The sequence below is a fragment of the Blennius ocellaris genome (assembly GCF_963422515.1).
Source record: "Blennius ocellaris genome assembly, chromosome: 18".
In the NCBI taxonomy this organism is placed as follows: Eukaryota; Metazoa; Chordata; class Actinopteri; order Blenniiformes; family Blenniidae; genus Blennius; species Blennius ocellaris.
Genome location: NC_137667.1, coordinates 16,097,742 through 16,118,624, shown reverse-complemented (window position 1 = coordinate 16,118,624; position 20,883 = coordinate 16,097,742). Strand labels below are relative to the sequence as shown.

General features: G+C 45.0%; 1 protein-coding gene across 1 annotated transcript; it reads right to left on the bottom strand.

Annotated features, from left to right (window-relative positions):
- Positions 1 to 117: 117 nt before the first annotated feature.
- On the bottom strand, positions 118 to 19,419 carry map7b (microtubule-associated protein 7b; the record flags this gene model as incomplete). Its single annotated transcript, XM_080513918.1, has 20 exons — positions 118 to 308; positions 1,130 to 1,313; positions 1,389 to 1,515; positions 1,607 to 1,631; positions 1,721 to 1,771; positions 1,861 to 1,965; positions 2,092 to 2,260; positions 2,335 to 2,485; positions 2,567 to 2,808; positions 3,338 to 3,483; positions 4,354 to 4,526; positions 5,518 to 5,637; positions 6,669 to 6,764; positions 7,641 to 7,751; positions 8,154 to 8,255; positions 8,665 to 8,782; positions 9,828 to 9,991; positions 10,512 to 10,589; positions 11,075 to 11,236; positions 19,239 to 19,419. 20 exons carry the CDS (start codon positions 19,417 to 19,419, stop codon positions 240 to 242), a joined length of 2,574 nt encoding a protein of 857 aa, XP_080370044.1. The 3' UTR covers positions 118 to 239.
- Between the last annotated feature and the right edge of the window lie 1,464 nt (positions 19,420 to 20,883).

Genomic DNA, 20,883 nt, shown 5'->3' with positions numbered 1-20,883 from the left:
CTGGGAATCCCTCACTTTCCCCTCAGGACAGAGCGAGTCTGGTCGAAGCTGGAGAGAGGGAGGGAGGGGGGGGGGGGGGGGGGGGGGGTCTTTGGGGGGAGGAGGGGGTCTTTGGAGACGTCATCTCGTGGATAAAGCCGCGGCTCTCGTCTTGTGGCAGGAGGGTGAGAGGAATCTGGTGCGTCTCAAGTCTTTCCTTGGACTCCGTCCTCTTGTTTGTCCGCCTCTCTCTCTCTCTCTCACTCGTCCGCGTCTCCTTCCGTCTCTCTGGCGGTCGAGTCGTGTCCAAACAGGTCGTCAGGCAATATCTAAGCGGGAAAAGAAATCAAATTGACGACTTGACCTGCCGTCGTGAACGAATTCAGAGTAAAGTGGATCTTTTTCGGAATGTTCCTGGAAACCGAGTGAAATATTGTACGTTTCAGTTTCTGCTTTCGTACAATTGTATTTAACTCCACACAAAAAAATTAGGACATTTTAGTTTTGTCTATTGTTGGTGTTTGAAGGAGCCTAAATTCAATTCAATAATTTAAGTTCATAGATGAAACAACACTTGAGAGGCAGAGGAGAGAAACAGGAAGGAAGCTGCTCATTTAAGTTCAGTCTCGGTGAAATAGGTTGATGAATAAATATGCAGAGATAATAAGCCATATTGGAAATATAACATTGTTTTGTTTTTCTGATTAATGCTTGGGGGAGAGAGTTGTGGCATATCTGTTTACACAACAGTGTGGTGTTGTGCTTTGACACTTTGATTAAGATTACACAACTCTAACTGATAACTGAAGTTAACGATGTCTATGTTTTCATTTAGAGTGGACCTGTAGGTTATTTTACTGTTTTACTGTGTTTTATTCATCTTCAAGTGTCCCTCTCTTTTGTGAATCATTGTTTTCCGTCATTGCGGGAACACAAGCGATGATGCAGGACATAATCTAAAAGATCAACTCAAATGAGCAGCAGAGCAGGTCCATGACAATGAAACATTTGCGAAATCTTCTCTGTCAAAAGCCAAAATTTCTCATTTCTCCAGACTTTAGTGAATTCATGCACCGACTCCTGGCATTAGGACATTTGGATAATCTTGTTCTCAAAGCATTAAGAAACAGACGAGTGAATGCTGAGTGACCTGGTCCCTCCGGGGCTGGTAAATCATCCCGCCCAGCGGCTTGAGGACGCCGTTCTCTGTAAAGGCTATGACGGGAGTCCTCGCCTCCCCCTCCCCCCCCACCTCCCGCTGCTCCTCCCCTTCAGGAGGAGACAACCTGGAAGGTGAGGGCAGTACGATCACCTCTTCGAACTCCCCGTTCTCCCTGGAAAGACAAGAGGACGGGGATCGTACGTGTCTCACTTGTGACCTCGTGGCGGTGGTAGAAGTGGTGCTCTACCTCTGCCCGGGGCGGCTCGGTGCCGCGGCGCTGTGGTCCGGGTTCGGCTCAGGCTGGCCACTGCTGCCGTTACTATTGTGTGTTAGTGAAACAGTGACGGCGGCTGAAGCAGGAGAGGAAGCAGTCACTGAAGGTGGAATAGAGAAAAACAAAACAAAACAGCAGTCAGAAAAATCTGGAATATGTTTGCGCGAAAGTGTTTTCCCGAGTAAATGTACCTGCGTTGTCTCCGTTCCTGACTTTCTGGATTAGTGAGAGGAAAGCACAGAATGAGTATCAGCAGATTTTTCAGTTGAATATTTGATTCCACTCTTTGTCCAGACGGCCTTCACCTTGTCTGTGGTGTCTGAGCGTCTGGTCCTCTTCATGATCTCCTCCAGACGCTGCGATGGAACAATGAACCATTAGAAGATGTTCAATAGAAGCTGAGCGCCACGAAAAATAAGTCCTGGTCGGAATTAGTGTGTTTTACCTTTTTTCTCTCCAAGCGTTCAGCCTCCTCTTTCTGGAAGTGTTTCTCTCTCTCCTGCCTGAGTTTCTCCGCTTCCTCTCTCTGCCGAGACTCCTCCTCCTCTTTCTGATGAATACAAACGAGCTTCATTTAACTAAAAGATCATGTGGGTGCAAACCGTAAACCTCTTCTGTATTAAACCCTTATCACTGCATAAATACAAAGACGTCATGCAGGAGTGTCTCCTCTGACCTGTTTCTGAAGTCTCTCGGCCTCCTCTCTCTCTTTCTGAAGCCTCCCCTCCTCTGCCTTCTTCTCCTCCTCCTCCTTTTGTCTCCTCTCCTCCGCCTGGCGCTGAGCCTCCTCTTCCCTCCTCGCTCTCTCCTCCGCCTTACGCCGAGCAATCTCCTCCTTCGCCAGCCTGCGCAGGAGGACAGAGACCCGCGACATCAGACGTGCCTCAAACAGGTCGACGCCGCGGCCCGGCTGGCGTACCTCGCCTGCTCCTCCTGCTGCCGGCGCTCCTCCTCCTCGCGCTCCCTCTGCTCGCGGGCCAGCCGTCGGTTCTCGGCCAGGATGCGGCTGGCTTCCTCTGGGTCCGTGGTGCCGGCTGAGGGCCTGTGGGCCGGAGGACTGCTCACTCCATCTGGAAGACAAAGCACCCGTATTGACAGGAAATCCACTGGTGGAATGTTGGCCATCCTGGTTGCGCGGCAGAGGGACTAACTGCTGGGTCCAGGAGTCGGCGGCTGCTCGGCTGATGACTTGTTCTGACCCAGCGGCTGCGGTCGAGGCTGCGGAGGGCTGAGGAGCTGCTCCTCCTCCTCCTGCTGCTGGGCTACGCCCGGCGCAGAGGGGCTGGAGCTCTCAGGGGAGACCTTCAGGGGACGGAGGTTTCCAGGGTCTTCTGCCCCGGGAGACTTGAGCAGCTTGGGTGTAGGAGGACGCCCGGCTGGCTTCTGTGGAGGTCTGCATGCAAACACAAAGGAGGATTGGACGATACATCAGTTTTGTATTTTATGGTTTGATAGAAAAACTTTTGTCAGGACAATAACGTCTGTTCTGGTGGACCAGCACAAACATTCCTTTTCTGTTTTTATTCTCAATTTATGATAGAGACATTAACCTAATTACAAAAATTTTTTTAATTAAAAAGGGACAAAACTTAAAACAAAATCTATAAAACACAAAACATGTACACAAAAAGCTCGCCACATTGTGTGGGGAAATTGGGATTAGTGTGCTATGACTTTTATTAAGAATTCTGCAAACAGTTTATGCAAAAATCACAAAAACCAAAAAACCAGCCAACATGGATGGGATTTTGGTGGAAATGGGAGCACTGACACAAAAAGCACATCAAAACGTGTGCAATATATGGGAATAGTATGTTATGACTCTTCAGCAAACCCATTTCTGATATGAATCTGATATTTTCCTGTTCAGAAAGAGCTTATGTGACCTTCATGCAGTGAGCTGGCTCTTAAGTTCCTCCTACCTGCCAGGAGAGGGCGCCGTCACTCTGCTGCTCTTCTTGCCTGGGGAGGAGGAGCGCTTGCTTGGGGGCAATGTGAACACAGGAGCCAGTGGAAGTGACAAGTTGCTCCATGACTTTCTAACATGGTCTCTGTCCTTTTGCTGTTGCTGCGGGAGGGACATTGAGGAAATAAATTATATCACTTCCATCATTATCGACGCAGGAATTCAATCCTCCACCGGTTCAAGAACAAAAGAGAGATTAAAGCCCATCAACATTTAGATTAATCAAAAATCACAGGTGTCGAGACTCTGCAGCAGCAGTTCAAGATGATCACTAACAGGATTAGACTTCAAAAGTATTTGTCCGGCTCTACGGAACCTGCGGCCCCATGCTAGGACACAAACATACCAGTAAAAAATCCTTACTGTTGCCATGGTGACACCCCAAACTGCTTTCATTGAGACTCGCTAGCATTATTGACCTTTTTTTATAGACAAACAAAACGATAGGAGCCAAAAATCTTCAATGCGTTCAATTTATGAAACGTGCGAATGAATGACACTTTACTGTTTTAGCGGCGAGGGTCAGGATTATCTATAAGCATGTGCATGCAGACAGTCCGTCTGTGGGTCAGTGTGTTAGGGCATCTTCTGTACTGTACATCTAAGACCTTAATGGCATAAGCTGTGACACAGCAGATGGACACTGGCTACAATAGTGTGCGTGTGAGCCGGTGTGTGTGTGTGTGTGTGTGTGTGTGTGTGTGTGTGTGTGTGTGTGTGTGTGTGTGTGTGTGTGTGTGTGTGTGTGTGTGTGTGTGTGTGTGTGTGTGTGTGTGTGTGTGTGTGTGTGTGTGTGTGTGTGTGTGTGTGTGGCGTCAGACACTAACCAGGGATATACTGGTATTCAATATGCAATAACCTGGGTGACCTAATGTTGGTATCATTTGGTCTGACGCATGAACACACAGGTACTTCATTTGACTCAACGGTGCTACTTTGAAAATGAAGCGGCCCACAGATGCCACCGCGTACCCGTGTCGTTCCGGTGGTCCTCCTGCGTGGCGTGGCAGAAGACGAGGACGCCGTCTCCCTGCTGAGGCTCCTCTCCTGGTTGCGACAGTGAGGGAGGGGTTGGGCCTGCAGGGTCTTGAAGGATATGGAGCCCATGGGATGGCAAGACACTGAGCGAGGACACACAGGCATGGCTAGGGTGACGTACGAGGGTGGGATGGATCGGGACAGCGTGAGGGTTTTCATTAACAGGAGCGGAGAGTAACGGATCGGGAAGGTGTGGAAGGAATGAGAGGAAGACCAGACGCATGAAAGAGAAGCCGTGGGATTGGGGAGGAGAGTGAAGGATCGAGAGGAATCGAATGGAGATGTTGGTCAACAGGAAAGAAGAGAAATAGAGCATTAGTGGGCCCTCATTGATTGATAGAAATATACTTAATGGGCAAATTCACAGTTAAGAGAAATCAATGAATGCAGCTTTAAATCCAGTCTCTGTGACTACTATCATGCTCAGATACATCGAGACAGAAGGAATCTCTGAAAGCATGAAAACACCTGTAAGAAGCCCTCATGTTAGCATCGTTTCTTGAAGCTACTGAATAACACACAAGCAGCAATATATACAAGTACACACTAAACACTGTGGACAATGTTGAAAGGAGGAAATCAAAGCAGAGACACTGACATGAGTTCTTTAGTTTAAAAGCACTGTTAAAAAAAACACAAGAGGAAAAATGCTCTTTGGAGCTATGGAAGCCACTGCTGGGTGTATAAAGAGTTCTCTTGAAAGCTATATGAAGACATGCCTACATATATATATTTTATTATTTGGAATATTTACTTAAGATATGAACATTTTATACTTATGACTGTTGCTGTGGTAACCACAATATACTCGGACAATGTAACCGCAGAAAAATGATCCTTAAAGAGCTTAATTATTTTGACCTTTAAATGCGTGTGTGTGAATGTGTTTGTGCGTGCGTGTGAGCTTTGGGTGCCTGATACAGGCCGTCAAGAGAAGTTTCAGACGGTGTAATGCTTTAAGACCAGCCAAATCTGATTAACGTCCCAAACTGCCCTGTTCAACCGGCCAAAATGCAACGGGGGGAAGTTTTTAATGTTGTTTTGGTGCACGTGTTCCCTCGCGACAGTCAAAAACCCTCAAGGCTGTGTGCCGCATACCTGTTTGCTCTCCAGACAAACTCATGGCGCTGCGGCTCCGGGCCAGATAGGAGTGTGTCGGCTGCTGCAGGCGGCTCACAATGTTGCTCTCCCATGGCGTCAATGGAAGGCGGCGTAACCCTGAACACAAACGCACATAATATGTCAGCGAGGCCAACTGCCAGCACTACTAGCTACTCACTGATCAGCCCCAGCACGCAGCCAAAGCCGATTAGAAAATGCGTATAATTACTGTATTTGTCCCCCATTCCTCCCATACCACTGCACAGCCGTGTGGGCGAGAGCTAAGGTGAGGTGGTAACCATGCACTGGCTGCTGTGTCACACCCACACCTGCATGCACCCGACCGTGACGGGAAGCAAACAGCCTGCAGTGGAGCGCGAACCCGGAGCAAACGGCATTTAAATAAACCCTAGAGAACAACAGACATCTGCATAAAGTGTTGTCACTGCATTGATGCAAATGATATATGCTTGAAAGCTTTTGTGCGAGGAGTCAAAATACTTAGCCACATAAAGTCCCCAAGTACCTCAGAAGAAAAGTGCTTTAATGACAACCTTTCATTTAGTGGAGGCCCACGACGGTGGAACAGGTGAAACATGCAGTTTTGCAGTAAGAGGTGGCAATTTCAGTTGTGCAGGATAACGATGCGAGGCTGAAAACTGTAAAAATGAATAAGTCTGTAATAATCGTTTGAGTCGTAAATCATAGTTAAAGAACTTGTTTCAGCGTGACGTTTATAATGTGTTTGCGGTTGTAAAGGACTCCAGGACAGTCTAATAATAATGATAAGAATAATAACAGGCATGTATTTCAAAGTTTTTTTTTGTGGGTGTCAGAATTTTCAGCAGGGATAAAAACAGCATACTGTACAGTGCTCCCACAAAAAACAAAAAGATTATCCTACAGAGGATTAGAGAAAGGGGTCACGCCAGAGGGGGAGAGAGAGGAAAAAAAAAAAAAAAAACTTGATCCCTGCGATGAAACACAAGTGCAAACACGTGCACAGTGGATCTCTACCGTCCTGTGGTTTTGCAATCATGTCAAATATCTAACAGACGAGACTCGGTATTCTTTTTACGGTTTTACAGCCTGTCATCTTTCAGCGGCATACAGGGTTGAGGTACAATGCGAGAATCCCCAGAAGACACCTGTGTTTTTATGCTGGGGGGTCTTCTCTTGATGGAGACGGAGTTTGGACTGAGCTTTGCTTATGGCGGGAGAGGAGGCGGTTCTCATCTGTAAGCCTGTTAGCGACATATATAACAAAGTGCACAACCTTCACAGTACATCAGCAGCAACAAAACACACACTCTTTATTTATTCTGCTGCTGGGATTAGATCTCAGGAACAAGAATGAGCTTTTAATTTTACTACTATGGAAGTGAACATCATTTGTTGCATATGTTTTGACACTTCCTGATGTTTTGGCTGCTCCTGTCTACTTCTTCTCCTCCTTCATGGCACAGCTCCGTTTAAAAACACCCTCCGTCCAACATGTCCATCATTTCTCCACAGCCCATATTACAAACCGTCACAACTTGGCTTCTCCACCTTCGCTCTGGACGGCTGAATCTTTGACGTCTCTCTGATCGGGTCATTTTTAATCCGGTTGATCATCAGCATCGTCGCCTCCTGCCTTTGAGACGGTGCCACTGCTTCTATTTTCTTAGAAACCTTCCAATTAAGTGTCACTGCTCCCCCTCTGTCGCAAGCTGCTCCGTCCTGCACACGGTCTCGTCTTCCTCTCTTTTGTGCTCTGTCCATTTCTCTGAATGGTTGACCCAGAACATTTAACTCGTCCACTTTCACTACCTCTACTCCTCGCATCTTCACCTCTCCATGTTATTCACACGCATGTATTCTGACTTGTCTCAGTTGACCTATATTTCACCTCTCCAGGTCATCTTCTGCCTGTTCTCCCCACATATTACAATGTCATCTGTAAACGTTGCAAAACATAGACCCTCGTCCCCAACGTCCTGTCCATCACTGTGGCAAATACAGTTAATGATCCGATTCATATCACTACAAAAAGGTAATTGAGCTTTCCCCTGAACTTCCATCACAAATCATCACAAGCACAAATTGATGCTCGAGTGTGCAAAGTTCATTTTCATTACCTCGGTCAGGTGAGTGCAAGAGTGTGGCAGAGGAGGACGAGAGGCGCTTCGTAATTACAGGGTCTGCGTGCTTGGATAAATTCATTGTGGACACTGATCGCCTGTCAGCATCTAGAACCAAGAAAACACAAGAAAACAAATCAGTGGTACATAAAGAAAGTGCACGGGGGGGGGGTGCCAACAATCTCTGAGAGGCTCTACGTTGGTTAATTCTGGTTAGATTTGGGGGAGGAAAAAAAAAAAGCTACCAAGAATTTGTTAAAAGGAAAACAAAAAAAATCAAAAAGCATTAATACTACTGTTACCTACCATGAAAGCTAAAATGGTTAGAATGATTCTTTGACTGGGGTATAGAAGCTCAGACCACACAACGTAACGGAGACTAACCGTGCCACTCACACTGGCCTACATTGACACTAATGACAGTGAGGTACAACAGTGCTGCACAATTACAGCGCTAGGGCTGGTGATCTACCACCAGCCAGCTAACTGACACGCTGCTATCATATTCACATTGGGAGGTCATTCCATAGCTGCGGGAGAGACTGAAAGCACTCTGCATGTGCTCCAGTCCAGCAAGGTCGAGTGGATAGAGGAAAGCCGACTCGACAAAACCTGGACCAGGACGGGAGGGGACAATGGCAGAGGAACAAAGAGCAGAGAGCGGGCAGGGGGGAGATCCCAGGGCGTGAGTAAAAGAGGGAGAAAGTGAGTCAGGGAGAGAGGTTGAAGTCGAGATGGAGGGAGAGAAAGAAAGAGGGAGAGGGAGAGGCAGAGAAGGGTGTGAGTCAGCGGCAACAACAGAGGGCAGCGGCTCTGAACAGTTCAATTATAAACATGGCAGAACAATACTGGCACGCAGAGGCAGGTAGACGTATTCATATCGGGGCAAGGCTGGCCACATCCTGATAATAAGACAAATATTCACGACCAATTTGGAGCGCAATAGAGTTCAGGGCATGCCTCGAGCTTTATGCGCGGCAGCGTTTGTGTCACTGAGCAGGTTTGCGATGAGTCGGATTACCTGCCGGTGTGCTGGGAGTGTTTGTGTGCAGAACTCCTCCCCAAGACCAGCGGTTGGTCTTCGGTCGGGTTTTGTGGCTCTTCTCCAGAGTCCGCCGCATCACCGCCTCATGACGAACCTTCAGTCAAAGCAACGGGGAGATCAGCAGCTGCCGGGTACGGAGCTTTCAAGAGACAATTTTGCACCAGTTGGGAATCAATGGAGTCAGATATTCAGAATGAAAGTAAATCCATCCACTTCAGCCTTACTACTAGAAATAACATTTAAAAAACACAAAAATAAAACATTGAGACAATACTATTTCAGCTATGAAAAACTGATTTTCAAAATTAATAACCAACAGGAGAAAGAAAATATACATGGGGCCCTTTTTGGATAAAGTTCAGATCTGACTGCCGTCTTGGCTTTTTTCCTTTAATAACTTTAAAAGGATTAATACTCTGACACCACAATACATTATTGTAAACATTTAAATGGCCCCAACATAGGATTTATCTTACCTGGAAAGATTTCGAAATTGACAATACCAATTTGGATTTGTATGTTGCTTTTATTTTCTTTTGGCGAGGTGTTCATTGTATTTAGTTATTTTTATTGATCTATTTTCCTTTCACTTCAGGATGTAAAGTGTTTAATGTGTGAAATGAAAGAAAAACCAATACAAAGTGAGTTGCAAACAAAACGATAACACTATTTCTGGGATGTAGGACTGCTGAAATAAATCATTATGGTTATTTAAGAAGTACCTCTATAAAATATTCCAAAACTACAAATATCTGTGCTAGGCAAGTCCTCTTCTGTTGAAATTGTTGCAGTGTTTTTGTCGTTTTCCACATCTTATATGAAATGTTGTGATCCTGTTCCTACAAGACTACAAAGTAATACTGTTTTTTTTTTTTTAAGTCAATTGTTGATTTTCTTCCATTAAGAAAGCTGTGGCAACATTTGACAAAACATATCTGTATTAAAGTGTGTGGTCAGTGACTTTTACACTCTGGTAATTCACACTCCAAGTAATTATCAATCTACAGCTTTAATCTAACATGCTGACATTTATTTTTTATAGCTTGGACACTTGTGACCCTGTTTTAATGCCTTTCAGGTGGAAAGGCTGAAGCTAAAAGCCCAGGATGCCCTGGCGTGTTGATGAATCACTTCAGCACCCTGTCGTCCTCCAGCTTCTGCCGTCGTTTCTCCTCCACCGCCGCCCGCCTCTTGTCCTCCTTCGTCCGCTGCTCCTCCAGCTTCCTCCTCCTCTCCTCCAGGTGCTTCTCATAGTGCTGCTTGGCTCGTTCCTCACGTGCCTGCCACTGGGCCTCCTTGACAGCTGATCGAAGGGGGAAAAAATAACACGACATTTGATGTTGGAGAAAAAAAAAATAAAAGGAGCCGGGCTTAAAGCAGCAAAGGGTCAGCTGGTGGTCATGTGACTCAGCTTTAGCTCTCGACACAAAGCAAATCCCTCAGCCGGTATGACCACTTCAACAAAATCACAACATGTAAAAATAACTCGGACTCCCTCAATCCATCGGCGACGGGATGCTACAGGCACACTTCGGCTAAAGAGAAGTAGAATAAAGCTATATCCTAAACCTCAGCCCTCCTTCAACACGTCCCATTGACTGCAGCATTATGTAAGGTGGAACCCTTGGCAACCGGGTGCCTGGCTTCAGCCTGGACTTTATGTAACAACCAGGGAGCAAGGCACTTTCACCACAGCCACCAACCCAGTTCATCACCAAAACGACGCAGGGGAGACAGAAAACAAAGTGGCCAGTGCATTTAAAGCCGTTTTGCAGACATAGTCAAGCAGACAAGGTTTAAAAAAAAAAAAAAAAAAAGCTCACCATTCTGTTTCTCACGCTCTTCCCGGCGCTCGCGGGCCAGCCTCTGTCGCTCGTCAATCTTATTGAAGAGTAACGAGTCTGTAACACAAACAGAGAAAGAAAAAAAAAAAACAGTCTCAGGAAAAACAACCGAGTTGAAAGATTGGCGAGCTACAGACAAAACAAAAAAACGTTTGTGCTGCCTATGTCCTTTTCACGAGTTCCTTTAGGAACTTTCTTCTTTTCTGTCATTTCTACAGTCAAAAAAAAAGAAACTACATTCTAAAAACTTGTGTTTCATTCATTTCTTCAGGAAATGAATGCAATTACAAGTCAGAGAATCAAAAATGTACTTTGTTTAACTGATGCCGTCTTGAAAAGTCAAACGTAAATAACTGACGTGAAACAAAACATTAAGAAACAAATCAACATCTGTGGTGATGATTTAAGTGCTTCTCCATGATGTACTGTGAAAAGACGTCGTGCCAAATTATGTTGCATGTGTAACTTTTAGTCCACATGAACATGCAATCCCAACTAAACTGGGATTAGTAATGTGGTCTTGTACACACTGAGCGACTCACCTGCTTTTGGCGCAGCATTATCATTATTAGGGCTGCTGCTGGTCGTGGTGCGGGTCGGGGTCGGGGTCACGGTGGGGGTGGAGGTCTGCCCAGAGCCTGAAGAGCTGGGACAGGTGGCTGCGGACACTCTGCCATCCTCCGACTTATACTGCGAGTTAGATGCTGCAAGAAATAAAAAGCAAGTGTCACATAAACAAACAGAAAAAGTGAGAGAGAACATGGTGTGGGGGGGTGATGATAAAAGAAAGGCAGTAGTTCTACCCCTCATTGTGTCTCGTTAATAAGTTACACTGTCACGTGGATAAAGAACTACTATATACGTTTTAGATGGATGGCAGTGGACAGGTTTATCTCCCAACTCAGCAGCTCCACAACCACATAGCATTTAACTTATTCACAGGCGCAGTACACAAAGCACATGAATAATGAAGGACTGGACAGTACGTAAGTAAATGGCTTAGTGTACGATAGTAGTGTATTATAAATGTGCATTACAGAAAAGAATCAGAGTGTAAATATTTGCCAGATGCCTCATTTCTTTCATTAGGATTATATTTATTTATTATATTTACATGACAATATGATCAGATGTCACTTTCTTTCAGGGCGATTTGCTCGAACAAATAACCTTTTGGTCAATGGTTATGGCACTAGCCCACAATTTGGGCAAAAGGGCAGTTATAGTTGTAAAGTTGTAAAGTTTCCACAAAGATATTGACACATTTCACTGGAAAAGGCCACATATGAAAATGTAAGAGTTTATTCTGTAATAAGGTAATAAATACTTAGAATACTATCCAAGAAAGAAAAAAAAACCCAACTTAAAATAGATGTGTGATATGTGTATGAATAGAAACACGTGTGCAGAGGAAAAGAAAATGCAAATAACCATGTGGTATATAAATAAAAGATAACAATGAGTGGTGCACGGCAACTATGGTACCTGCCGGTCTGCAGACTCCTGCTGCATTCTCGTGGTCTGCAGTGTGACTTAACAAGAAACTACATAACCTAAAAAAAATATAAGGCATATCTGTTTACTGCATTTGTTAACCATCTCCATTGGGCTGCAGCGTCGCCACTGGGCTCAGAGTAAGGTTGATGATTAATTGCGCTTTCGAGCTCAGGAGTGACTCAGCATTTTCAGGCTTTCCTTCTGGACACAGAACTGAAAACTGGTCCTGATGCAGAAACAGACGGGCCGGACTCTACAGTAAACACTCCGTTTTGTTTCGCAGCGTAAGGACAAGACACATTTCTTTTTTTTTTTGAAACTGAAACTCTTCACTTCTATGATTGTGAGCTACACCTCCACAGATCATCCATCCATCCAGAATGTAATAAAAACTTAATTGTTTGGACGGTTATTTCTCTATTCACTTTCAATCATCTGAATTCTGGCCTCTAGTTAAGGAAAACGTGTTATCTTTTGTTGATCCGCTGTGGTATTTAAAAGAAACTGAATAACGAGGGAGCAAAGAACAGGTTTCATATCCAGTTTAATTTTACTCCAGAGATGACAAAAGTACACTCATTGCTCACTTTGTGTGTGTACTTACACATGTGAACGGCAATGGCACTGATGCTAATTTACCTTCCTCACTGGGAACAGAAAAAAAAAAAACACCTTCTGAAAAAGATAAACGAAACAGACGTATCTGTGGTTGTTTCTGTTTTTTGAGGCAGCGACGTCAAAACATTTCCCTTGAATGAGACCTTGAATGTGGAACGTCCTGCTGTTCCCAGTCCTCAGCAAATCCTTCACATTCAATACAAGTCTTTTTTTGTCTCAAGTCAGCCTTTTAGTTTGTTGCACTTCAGCAAACTTATTAAAAATTAAAAATACACAAAAACCTACAGAATCGTAGGATTTATTTAAGCACGTAAAAGTAAAGCGTTGACAGCTTAAAGCACACAAGTCAGTGAAAAGGCTCCTTAAGTACAGTGATGGACCACGATGAGCATTGGGAGCATTTGTCTGTGTTGTAACACAGCTGAGATTGTTTATTTAGGACACACTCAGAGATACACTGCGTCTCCTAAACCGCCTCAAAGCAGGTTTTCTGAGGTGCTTTCCCTCTCTGCTCCAGTAAAAGTTTTGAGATGAGATTGTCCACAGTCGGTGGTTTGTCGCATGGCGTGTCAAGTATTAATCGCAGTCTCCACCCTAATTCATAGAGATATTTGGGCATGATGCACAAAGGGCGCGCTTGACAAAAAGACGTGGTGTCACACAGAGAGACGGGAGGAGCGGAGGTATTGCATGTCAGTCTCTGGGCCATCTGTGTACACAAGCATTCACAGGTCCATCCTGCCTTCAGGTGCACCAGCTTTTTTCTTTTATTCCAGGGGATTGTATGCTCTTAGCCCCTCAAATCATTCTCGTCAAACAAAAGATCAGCTCAGTGAGAAGGGAGATTACAGTGCTGCGGCCAAATACTTGACATTTGTAAAGGGGCTTTTGGTGAAACACAATAACGGCATAAATGAAATAACGTTAGCTCTGCATGAGACGTCAATTGTTTGCATATTTGTAGCAACAAAAAAAACCTGAACATTTTCAGTAAAAACACATTGTTTTTGTTTCAACAAAGTTCTGCGTATACACGGCAACATTATGAAAAAAGATGTTCGTTTACATGAAAACAACAAAAATGCTGAAAACGATGTTGCCAGCATGCCAGGCTATGACATGGCGCTGTTGGTTGTTTGTCTCATGAAAACACACAAATATGCACACAGAACAATATTCCATAACATGAATAATGGCAAGTACTTGGACATTCTTATGGGCAGATGGGCAGAAGAAGTATTTACTACGGTTGTGGTGCTCATGTAGCAGTTTCTGAAAAGTTGCTTTCCTCCTGAGACAAAGTCAGAAGCATTTTCAAAAAGTTCCACGTGGGGAGCAGTTTTCAAAACGTTGCATTTTCAGTGGCTCCGAACACAATTGTTGTGTAAACGAGCACACACTATTTCTAAGAGATGAAAATGTTGTGTATTACAGGACAAAATACAAGCAATGCTCAATAATTGCACCAGAAGCAGTGATGCTGACGTTCCGATACCTCTCTATACAGATCATCTGCTGTAAATGACAGTTAATGATGCAATTAGAAAAAAAAACCATCTTGATATCCTCAAAGTATTTAAACGGAGAACGTGCACACCCTGAGTTAAAAAATAAATCTATTGCAGGTGGAGTTAATCCAAACAATGTTATTACTCCCCTGTGAGAAGAAACAACTGCTACCAAGTTGACACATGATGATGCTCTGTTAGAGATAAATGTGTGTGTCGAGAAAATGTGTCCCTTGAGAGCCACAAGGCGGCCGTCGACTGGACATGCACATCCACACTCAATGAGACTGGTGCATCAGCATGTGCAGTGTTCGAAGGGCATGATGGCAAAAACTGGATGAATTAACAAAGATGTTAATATTGATATCCCCGCTATTTATATTGCACATCGTACTTCAATTATTTAGTGAATTCTATAGAACAGGAGCCATTTAATCAAAGTAATGTGGAATATAGCATGACATAATTACTTTATTGCACAAAATGACCAACCTGTTATAGATTCTATTAAATTCAGTAAAATGATGAGCATGTGCAGTTGTATGTCTGCTAATGTGAAAAAAAACAAAGTCGCTGTCTCACACTGACTAAACTAGTCTACCAATCCAGAGCTTCATAAAACAATTCAGCAAGATGAAGCACAGTGAGGCTATCAGAGGTCAAAGGGCATCTTGACTATACTGGAACTGTGCAGGGTGAAGAATGAGAGTGAAAAGTAAAGCTTTGTCGAAGGGAGAAAACGTAGATGGTGGGGGAGATAAATATTTTGAATAAAAGACTTTATTAATCTTGTTGCATGGTTATGATAATCATCATGCACTGGCTGAACTGTCCTGTAAGTGCTCAGACTAAAGGTCAATTCAAACTCCATAAGAATAAGAATACATTTCGGCACTCTGGGGTCCTGCCGAACAAAATGACACCATTTTCTTCAGCCAAAGAAATTTGGTCTGGCCGTGCCCAACCGTCCTAGGCCGGTGCTGCGCATGCTTGTGTCAGTCGTATTTTAATCATGTTCAGCATGTAGCCTCGCTACTGTCGGCGTGACGCACCTGAACACCGTCAACCGTCAGCCCGACGTCGCGACAAGGACACGAACTTTCTCTTTTACTCCTGAAACCGTTTCAGCCAAAGGTAGTTCTGAAAACGTTTGAAACGAAACATAAGCCGCGCAGTCGAAAAGTTGAAAAGATCCTGCTTATCCTCTCCAAACTTCAGCACATCTCAATCTAATGCAGAGGTCATCATTGAGCTTGTAAAAAAAACAAAATAGCCCGTTAACGATCACTTATTGCATTCAGGTGTGTTGCAACTGGGAGGGGCCAAAGCATGCAGGACGTTGGCCCTCGCAACTGAAGACCCCTGGACCGGGGAGATGAAATGCTGGACAAATTGCACATTAGCCATCATTTTCAACCTGCTGCTCTTTAGCCCTTCTGTAGTGGCTCACTGGAGCTTTCCAGAAAATTATAATTAAAATATTTTAGCTTTTTTTTTTTTTAGCTCATTAGAAAAAGACAAACGCGTTATTAAGCAATATTTTTTTCACCAATGTCATCAGAGGAGCTCCGTACAAAAAGGCTAAAACAGTGTTAATAAAAAAACAACAACACGAAAATGACTGGGATTATTAAAGAAAAACTAAAAAAATGTAAGACAAAAACAGGCAGAACCTCTGAAAAGAGAACTGAAACAGTTAAAAAGCTTAAATGTCAAAATTGTAAAAAAAACAAACAAAAAAATGCTAAAACCGCTAAAATTAGGTTAAAAAAACCCAGCTGAAAATGTAAAGAAATGCTTCCTATCCTAAATTGTAATTGAAACTTCATGAATGCAAATGATTGTAGGTGTTTCAAAATTAGACGTGAAACTTTTTAAAACAGTGTTAGCCTCAATTTTAAGGTAAACGTGTTTTTGCAGCTCCACTTGCATAAATTGGATTTGGTGAAAGTCACCAAAAAAAAAAAAAAACAGCTCTTTTGCTCATAAAGGTTACAGACGCAGACCCCTGTTCCATACTTTCCCACATTTGAACAACAAGGACTTGATTCTTGGTCCAGTTTATTCACAGAAGCCACTGGATGTACATTAAATAAACATCTGATTCAGTGGAAAGTTTAGTCAAGCATGTTTGATTGCCATTGTGCAGTGAAACTACCTGTCATACCCACGTTGACAAAACACACATTTTATTTATGGCATTACAGGACTGCTATAATTGCACTGTAGGAGCCTCAATTATCCAAAAACCTGGCCTATAATCCCCATGATGTGGGCTGTGTGTCCCTACTGAGCCCAACCCAGTCAACCAGCTGTTGCAGAGGTCATTATATCAACAAACCTCTATTAGTTGTGAGCATATTTGCTTGTGGACACGGGACAGGCGTTTGACAGCCTTTGCAAACACATCACCGACGGTATCAGTTGGAACAGAGTCCTTGCAGCTGACAATAAAATATGCACTTATTATCACATCCTCCTCACAGTAAACCTTCACAACCTGTGAAGTCGCCATTTTAAAAATCTTTAAAAACAAACAAAACAAATGAAAAAAGTTTAAAAAACACAGAGTCTCAGAGAATAGAAATTTATGCTAATTCACTGTACTGCATGTCTGTTCATTCCTCATCCGGCACTTCCTTGGACTGGCGAGGTTTTCTCATTAAACCAGCTGTACTCAAGGATGTTGGGAGGGCATACTTGATGGTCCTGTGCAAAGCCCAGACAGCAGAACTTCAACTCGTTTCACTGAATGTTCCGTCGATGCGAAATAAATGAGGTCAGAGCACAAGTCTTTCTTTACCTGTTCTGTGGTTCATAATTCCAGAGGTGTAGATCCCAGGGTGGGACCTGTTGTGCCCCTGACTACTGTCCCACTCCGACTAGCTCAAATTGAGAATTGTCGTCCCTGCTTCCCGTGAACATCTTCCACAACCCAAATTCGAACGCCAAGGTCCGGCAGGGAAAAAAGTAGGGGGGGGAAAAAAATAAATCCTTCCAGAACTGAACTGTTTCCTCATTGAAGGGAGAGTGAAGAGGGAGGAGGAGAGGGAGGTCAGTTTAGGCTGCTGAGAGACAGTGTGAGACAGGTTATGGTGACTTTCCAACCCCAATCCTTTGTCCTCGTGTGTGTGTGTGTGTGTGTGTGTGTGTGTGTGTGTGTGTGTGTGTGTGTGTGTGTGTGTGTGTGTGTGTGTGTGTGTGTGTGTGTGTGTGTGTGTGTGTGTGACAGAGAGCGAGACATAGGGAGAGTGTGATCATTTAATCTGCCCTCCCTCTGTGTGTCTGTGTGTGTGTGTGTGTGTGTGTGTGTGTGTGTGTGTGTGTGTGTGTGTGTGCCCAACCCCCCCCCTTAGTCTATCTGCATTCATTGCCCGTCAGATTAAACGGTCAGAGTTAGCGATTAATGCTGTGCCGTCCCGGCCGCTGGGTAGCAGGCCGGCACGCTGTGTCGCTCCTTCCTCCCCTGCTGCCTGAGAGGATTAGCTGCTGCTAATGCTAAGCTAAATTGTAAGCTGCAACCACCAGAGAGGCAAAAGGGGGTAGGGATGATGGGAGTCTTCCTTTCCAGCTCGAGGACAAACAGGCCGGATAACAGGTGCAAGGACAATGTTTATTTTGTCACATCGGCGCTGCACAACTCCGCAATTGAGTAATATAACTGCAGCTATTCTTTCAAAAAAACATTTTTGTAGAAGTTTGCATCACTTTCACTTCAATTCCGTCAGTGCATCTAATATTGACTAAATGACTGGACCGTGCCATGGTTCAAATGAGTCTGAAAGTGTAAAAACGCAAAAATAAATCTTTCAAATCTACATGAGTGATAAATAATATTCCTTATCAACTACAAGTCAGTGTAAAACATAAATGGGCACTTGATAAGGTGAGGTAATACTTAGTGACTTCGTGCACAAAGCATCTCCTCTTGTCTATTATTCATGGCTTGAGTGAGCTTTTACATGAACGTGTGCTCCGCGAGGGAACGGCACGCCTGGAACTGTAAGAATGTATCACACTCAGAGGAGAGACAATGGTTTACGAAAGAGACCAAAGACTCTTTTATCTCCTTTAAGATACTATGTGGCAGCTGTGCATGTGAATGTAGCGAGATCGAGTCAGGCTAAACCCAGCGGTGTTATCGTAGCAATGTGAAACCTACTGGTCTGACTGAGCTGCAGATGCAGAGAGAACTGGAAAGTCTCATATTACCTGGTGTGTCGTCTGCTGACTCACACTGGCACAAACCTGAAATGTCGAGATGAGGTATTTGATGTCACGCTACCTGATAGATGTGGGGTTTTTGTTTCTGTTTCGGTCAAGTAGACAGCGGTCAGGAATGATGACAACGCACAAATGAAAGGGGACGAAATAATAACTAACTTATTAAACAAGTGCCTGTTGTGCAAGTTCTCCCCGTAAAACTGAAAATGAAATTGTTCCACATTGAACCCACAGAGCTGTCCTGTTGATTGCCTGCTTACTGAAGCATTGCAACCAGACACACACACACACACACACACACACACACACACACACACACACACACACACACACACACACACACACACACACACACACACACACACACACACACACACACACACACACACACACACACACACACACACACACACACACACACACACACACACACACACACACTGAAGCCGAGTAGTTTTTCTCTCATCTGCTGCCCTTGTCTTGACCCGATCTTGCCTTGTCAGCCGATTTTCCCTGACACACACAACTAAACTCCGCTTTCTCATCAGCGGAGTCAACCACCTGTCCCTGGAAGGATGAGCTTGATGGGTTAAGACGACTTTTCCTTCGCCAGATTACAGCGCACACGCACACACAGTTATTAACTTTTCCAGGTGACACCGGTAGTATGGTATGTGTCATTGTGTTCTGATGTTCAGAAGGTGCAGTGTGAACATCCCGTCCAGGAGGATCCGCCCCAGACACTCATGTCCTCATTCAATCTCCATCACAGACACACAGTTGGAGCTCCAGCACTCGACCAAATCCAAACAGGCAAAGTCACTTTTGTCCCCCGACCTTCTCTGCTTTTCCTTCCTACCTCTTTTCTTCCTCTTGCGGGCATCTCTTCGCCTCTGTCCCTCCTCTTCCTCAGTGATGGTGAAGAGTGCCGGGATAGCTGTCCGGCTGCCTCCCTTCCTCAGCCTCCTCTTGTCTTGCGAACACACGCCTCCTCCTCCTCCTCCTCCTGCTTCTCCTCCTCGTCCTTTACTCTTTGGCATTGCCTGCCCCTGTTGCTAACCCTGGAGCCCCCTGGCTAACTCACCAAACCCCTGCCCATCCCACCCTGCGCTGATGGGTGAGGGAGTGAGGTGTGAACTGGGGGGGGAGTGGGGGGGGGCAGGTTAGTGTCGGATGCCAGAGGGCGGTGGTGGACAGGGTCACCCCTACGAGCCCTCTTCTCTGGGAAGACGTAGACAGCTAGGAGCTAATGCTAGCAGCTCTTCTCTTCTTACTACAACATTGCTGCTCTGTGAGACAGCAGGAGAGAGAGAGGGTGGGGTGGGGGTGGGGGTGGGGGGGTGGGGGTGGTGGGGTGGGGTGAGGAAGTGACACAAACAGAAAGTGGATGTCGGAGGGAAGAAAAAGAGAGAAAAGGGGGTAAAGATGATGAGTAAAGGATGAAGTCAGGCAGGATGCAGAGGGAGTGAACACAGCGGCTCACTGTGCAACGTCCACGCCGCCCGCGATGGCAGTGCCAGGCAGGGAGAGAGAGAGAGAGAGAGAGAGAGAGAGAGAGAGAGAGAGAGAGAGAGAGAGAGAGAGAGAGAGAGAGAGAGAGAGAGAGAGAGAGAGAGAGAGAGAGAGAGAGCAAGACAAGAGTGCGACAGGGTCTGAGGATGAGCTCCTGTAGTCTGGCTTAGAAGAGAAGACTTAATCCATAAGAGCGCTGGACGGATTGCACTTCTTGTGACTCCCACACTCCTCAAGTGATGCTGCCTCAGCCCCCACTACTTTTACTGCATCGCCTCTCGTGCCTCCTCAGCCTCCCCCCACCCCTACGCCGGCTCTGTGAACGTAAACTTGTCAGAGGAATCCCATCACATAGGCACTGACTGTGCAGTTCACACACACACACACTGTTAAAATATTCAGTGCGGATCCAGCATCGCAAGGTGAGCCGGTTCCGGTAAAAGGGTTTCCCTGACAACAGCAGCACATGGACCAATGACAAGAGTGCCAGCGGTGGAAGTGAGAGTGTAAAGTGTAGGTCCACTTTAATGTAATGTACACACACACACACACACACACACACACACACACACACACACACACACACACACACACACACACACACACACACACACACACACACACACACACACACACACACACACACACACACACACACACACACACACACACACACACACACACACACACACACACACCCCAAACCAAACAATGCAGCAGGAGAGCTGCCTGTGTGGAAGGGGTGTGTTAAAAAAAAAAAAAAGCACATGGTTTATAGCCCCGCCCACATCCTCCGCTTAAAGAGGCACCATCTATTTGACATATAATGACTATGGACATCTTCCCATCTAAATCCTGCTAGTTCCTGGCAAGGATGCAACACGCATCATGGTGTGTGTGTGTGTGTGCATGTGTGTGTGCGTGTGTATACAGCCAGTATTAGTGCAGCAACAAATCCTCAACTGTTCAATTTCTGTACCGACATTTAATAT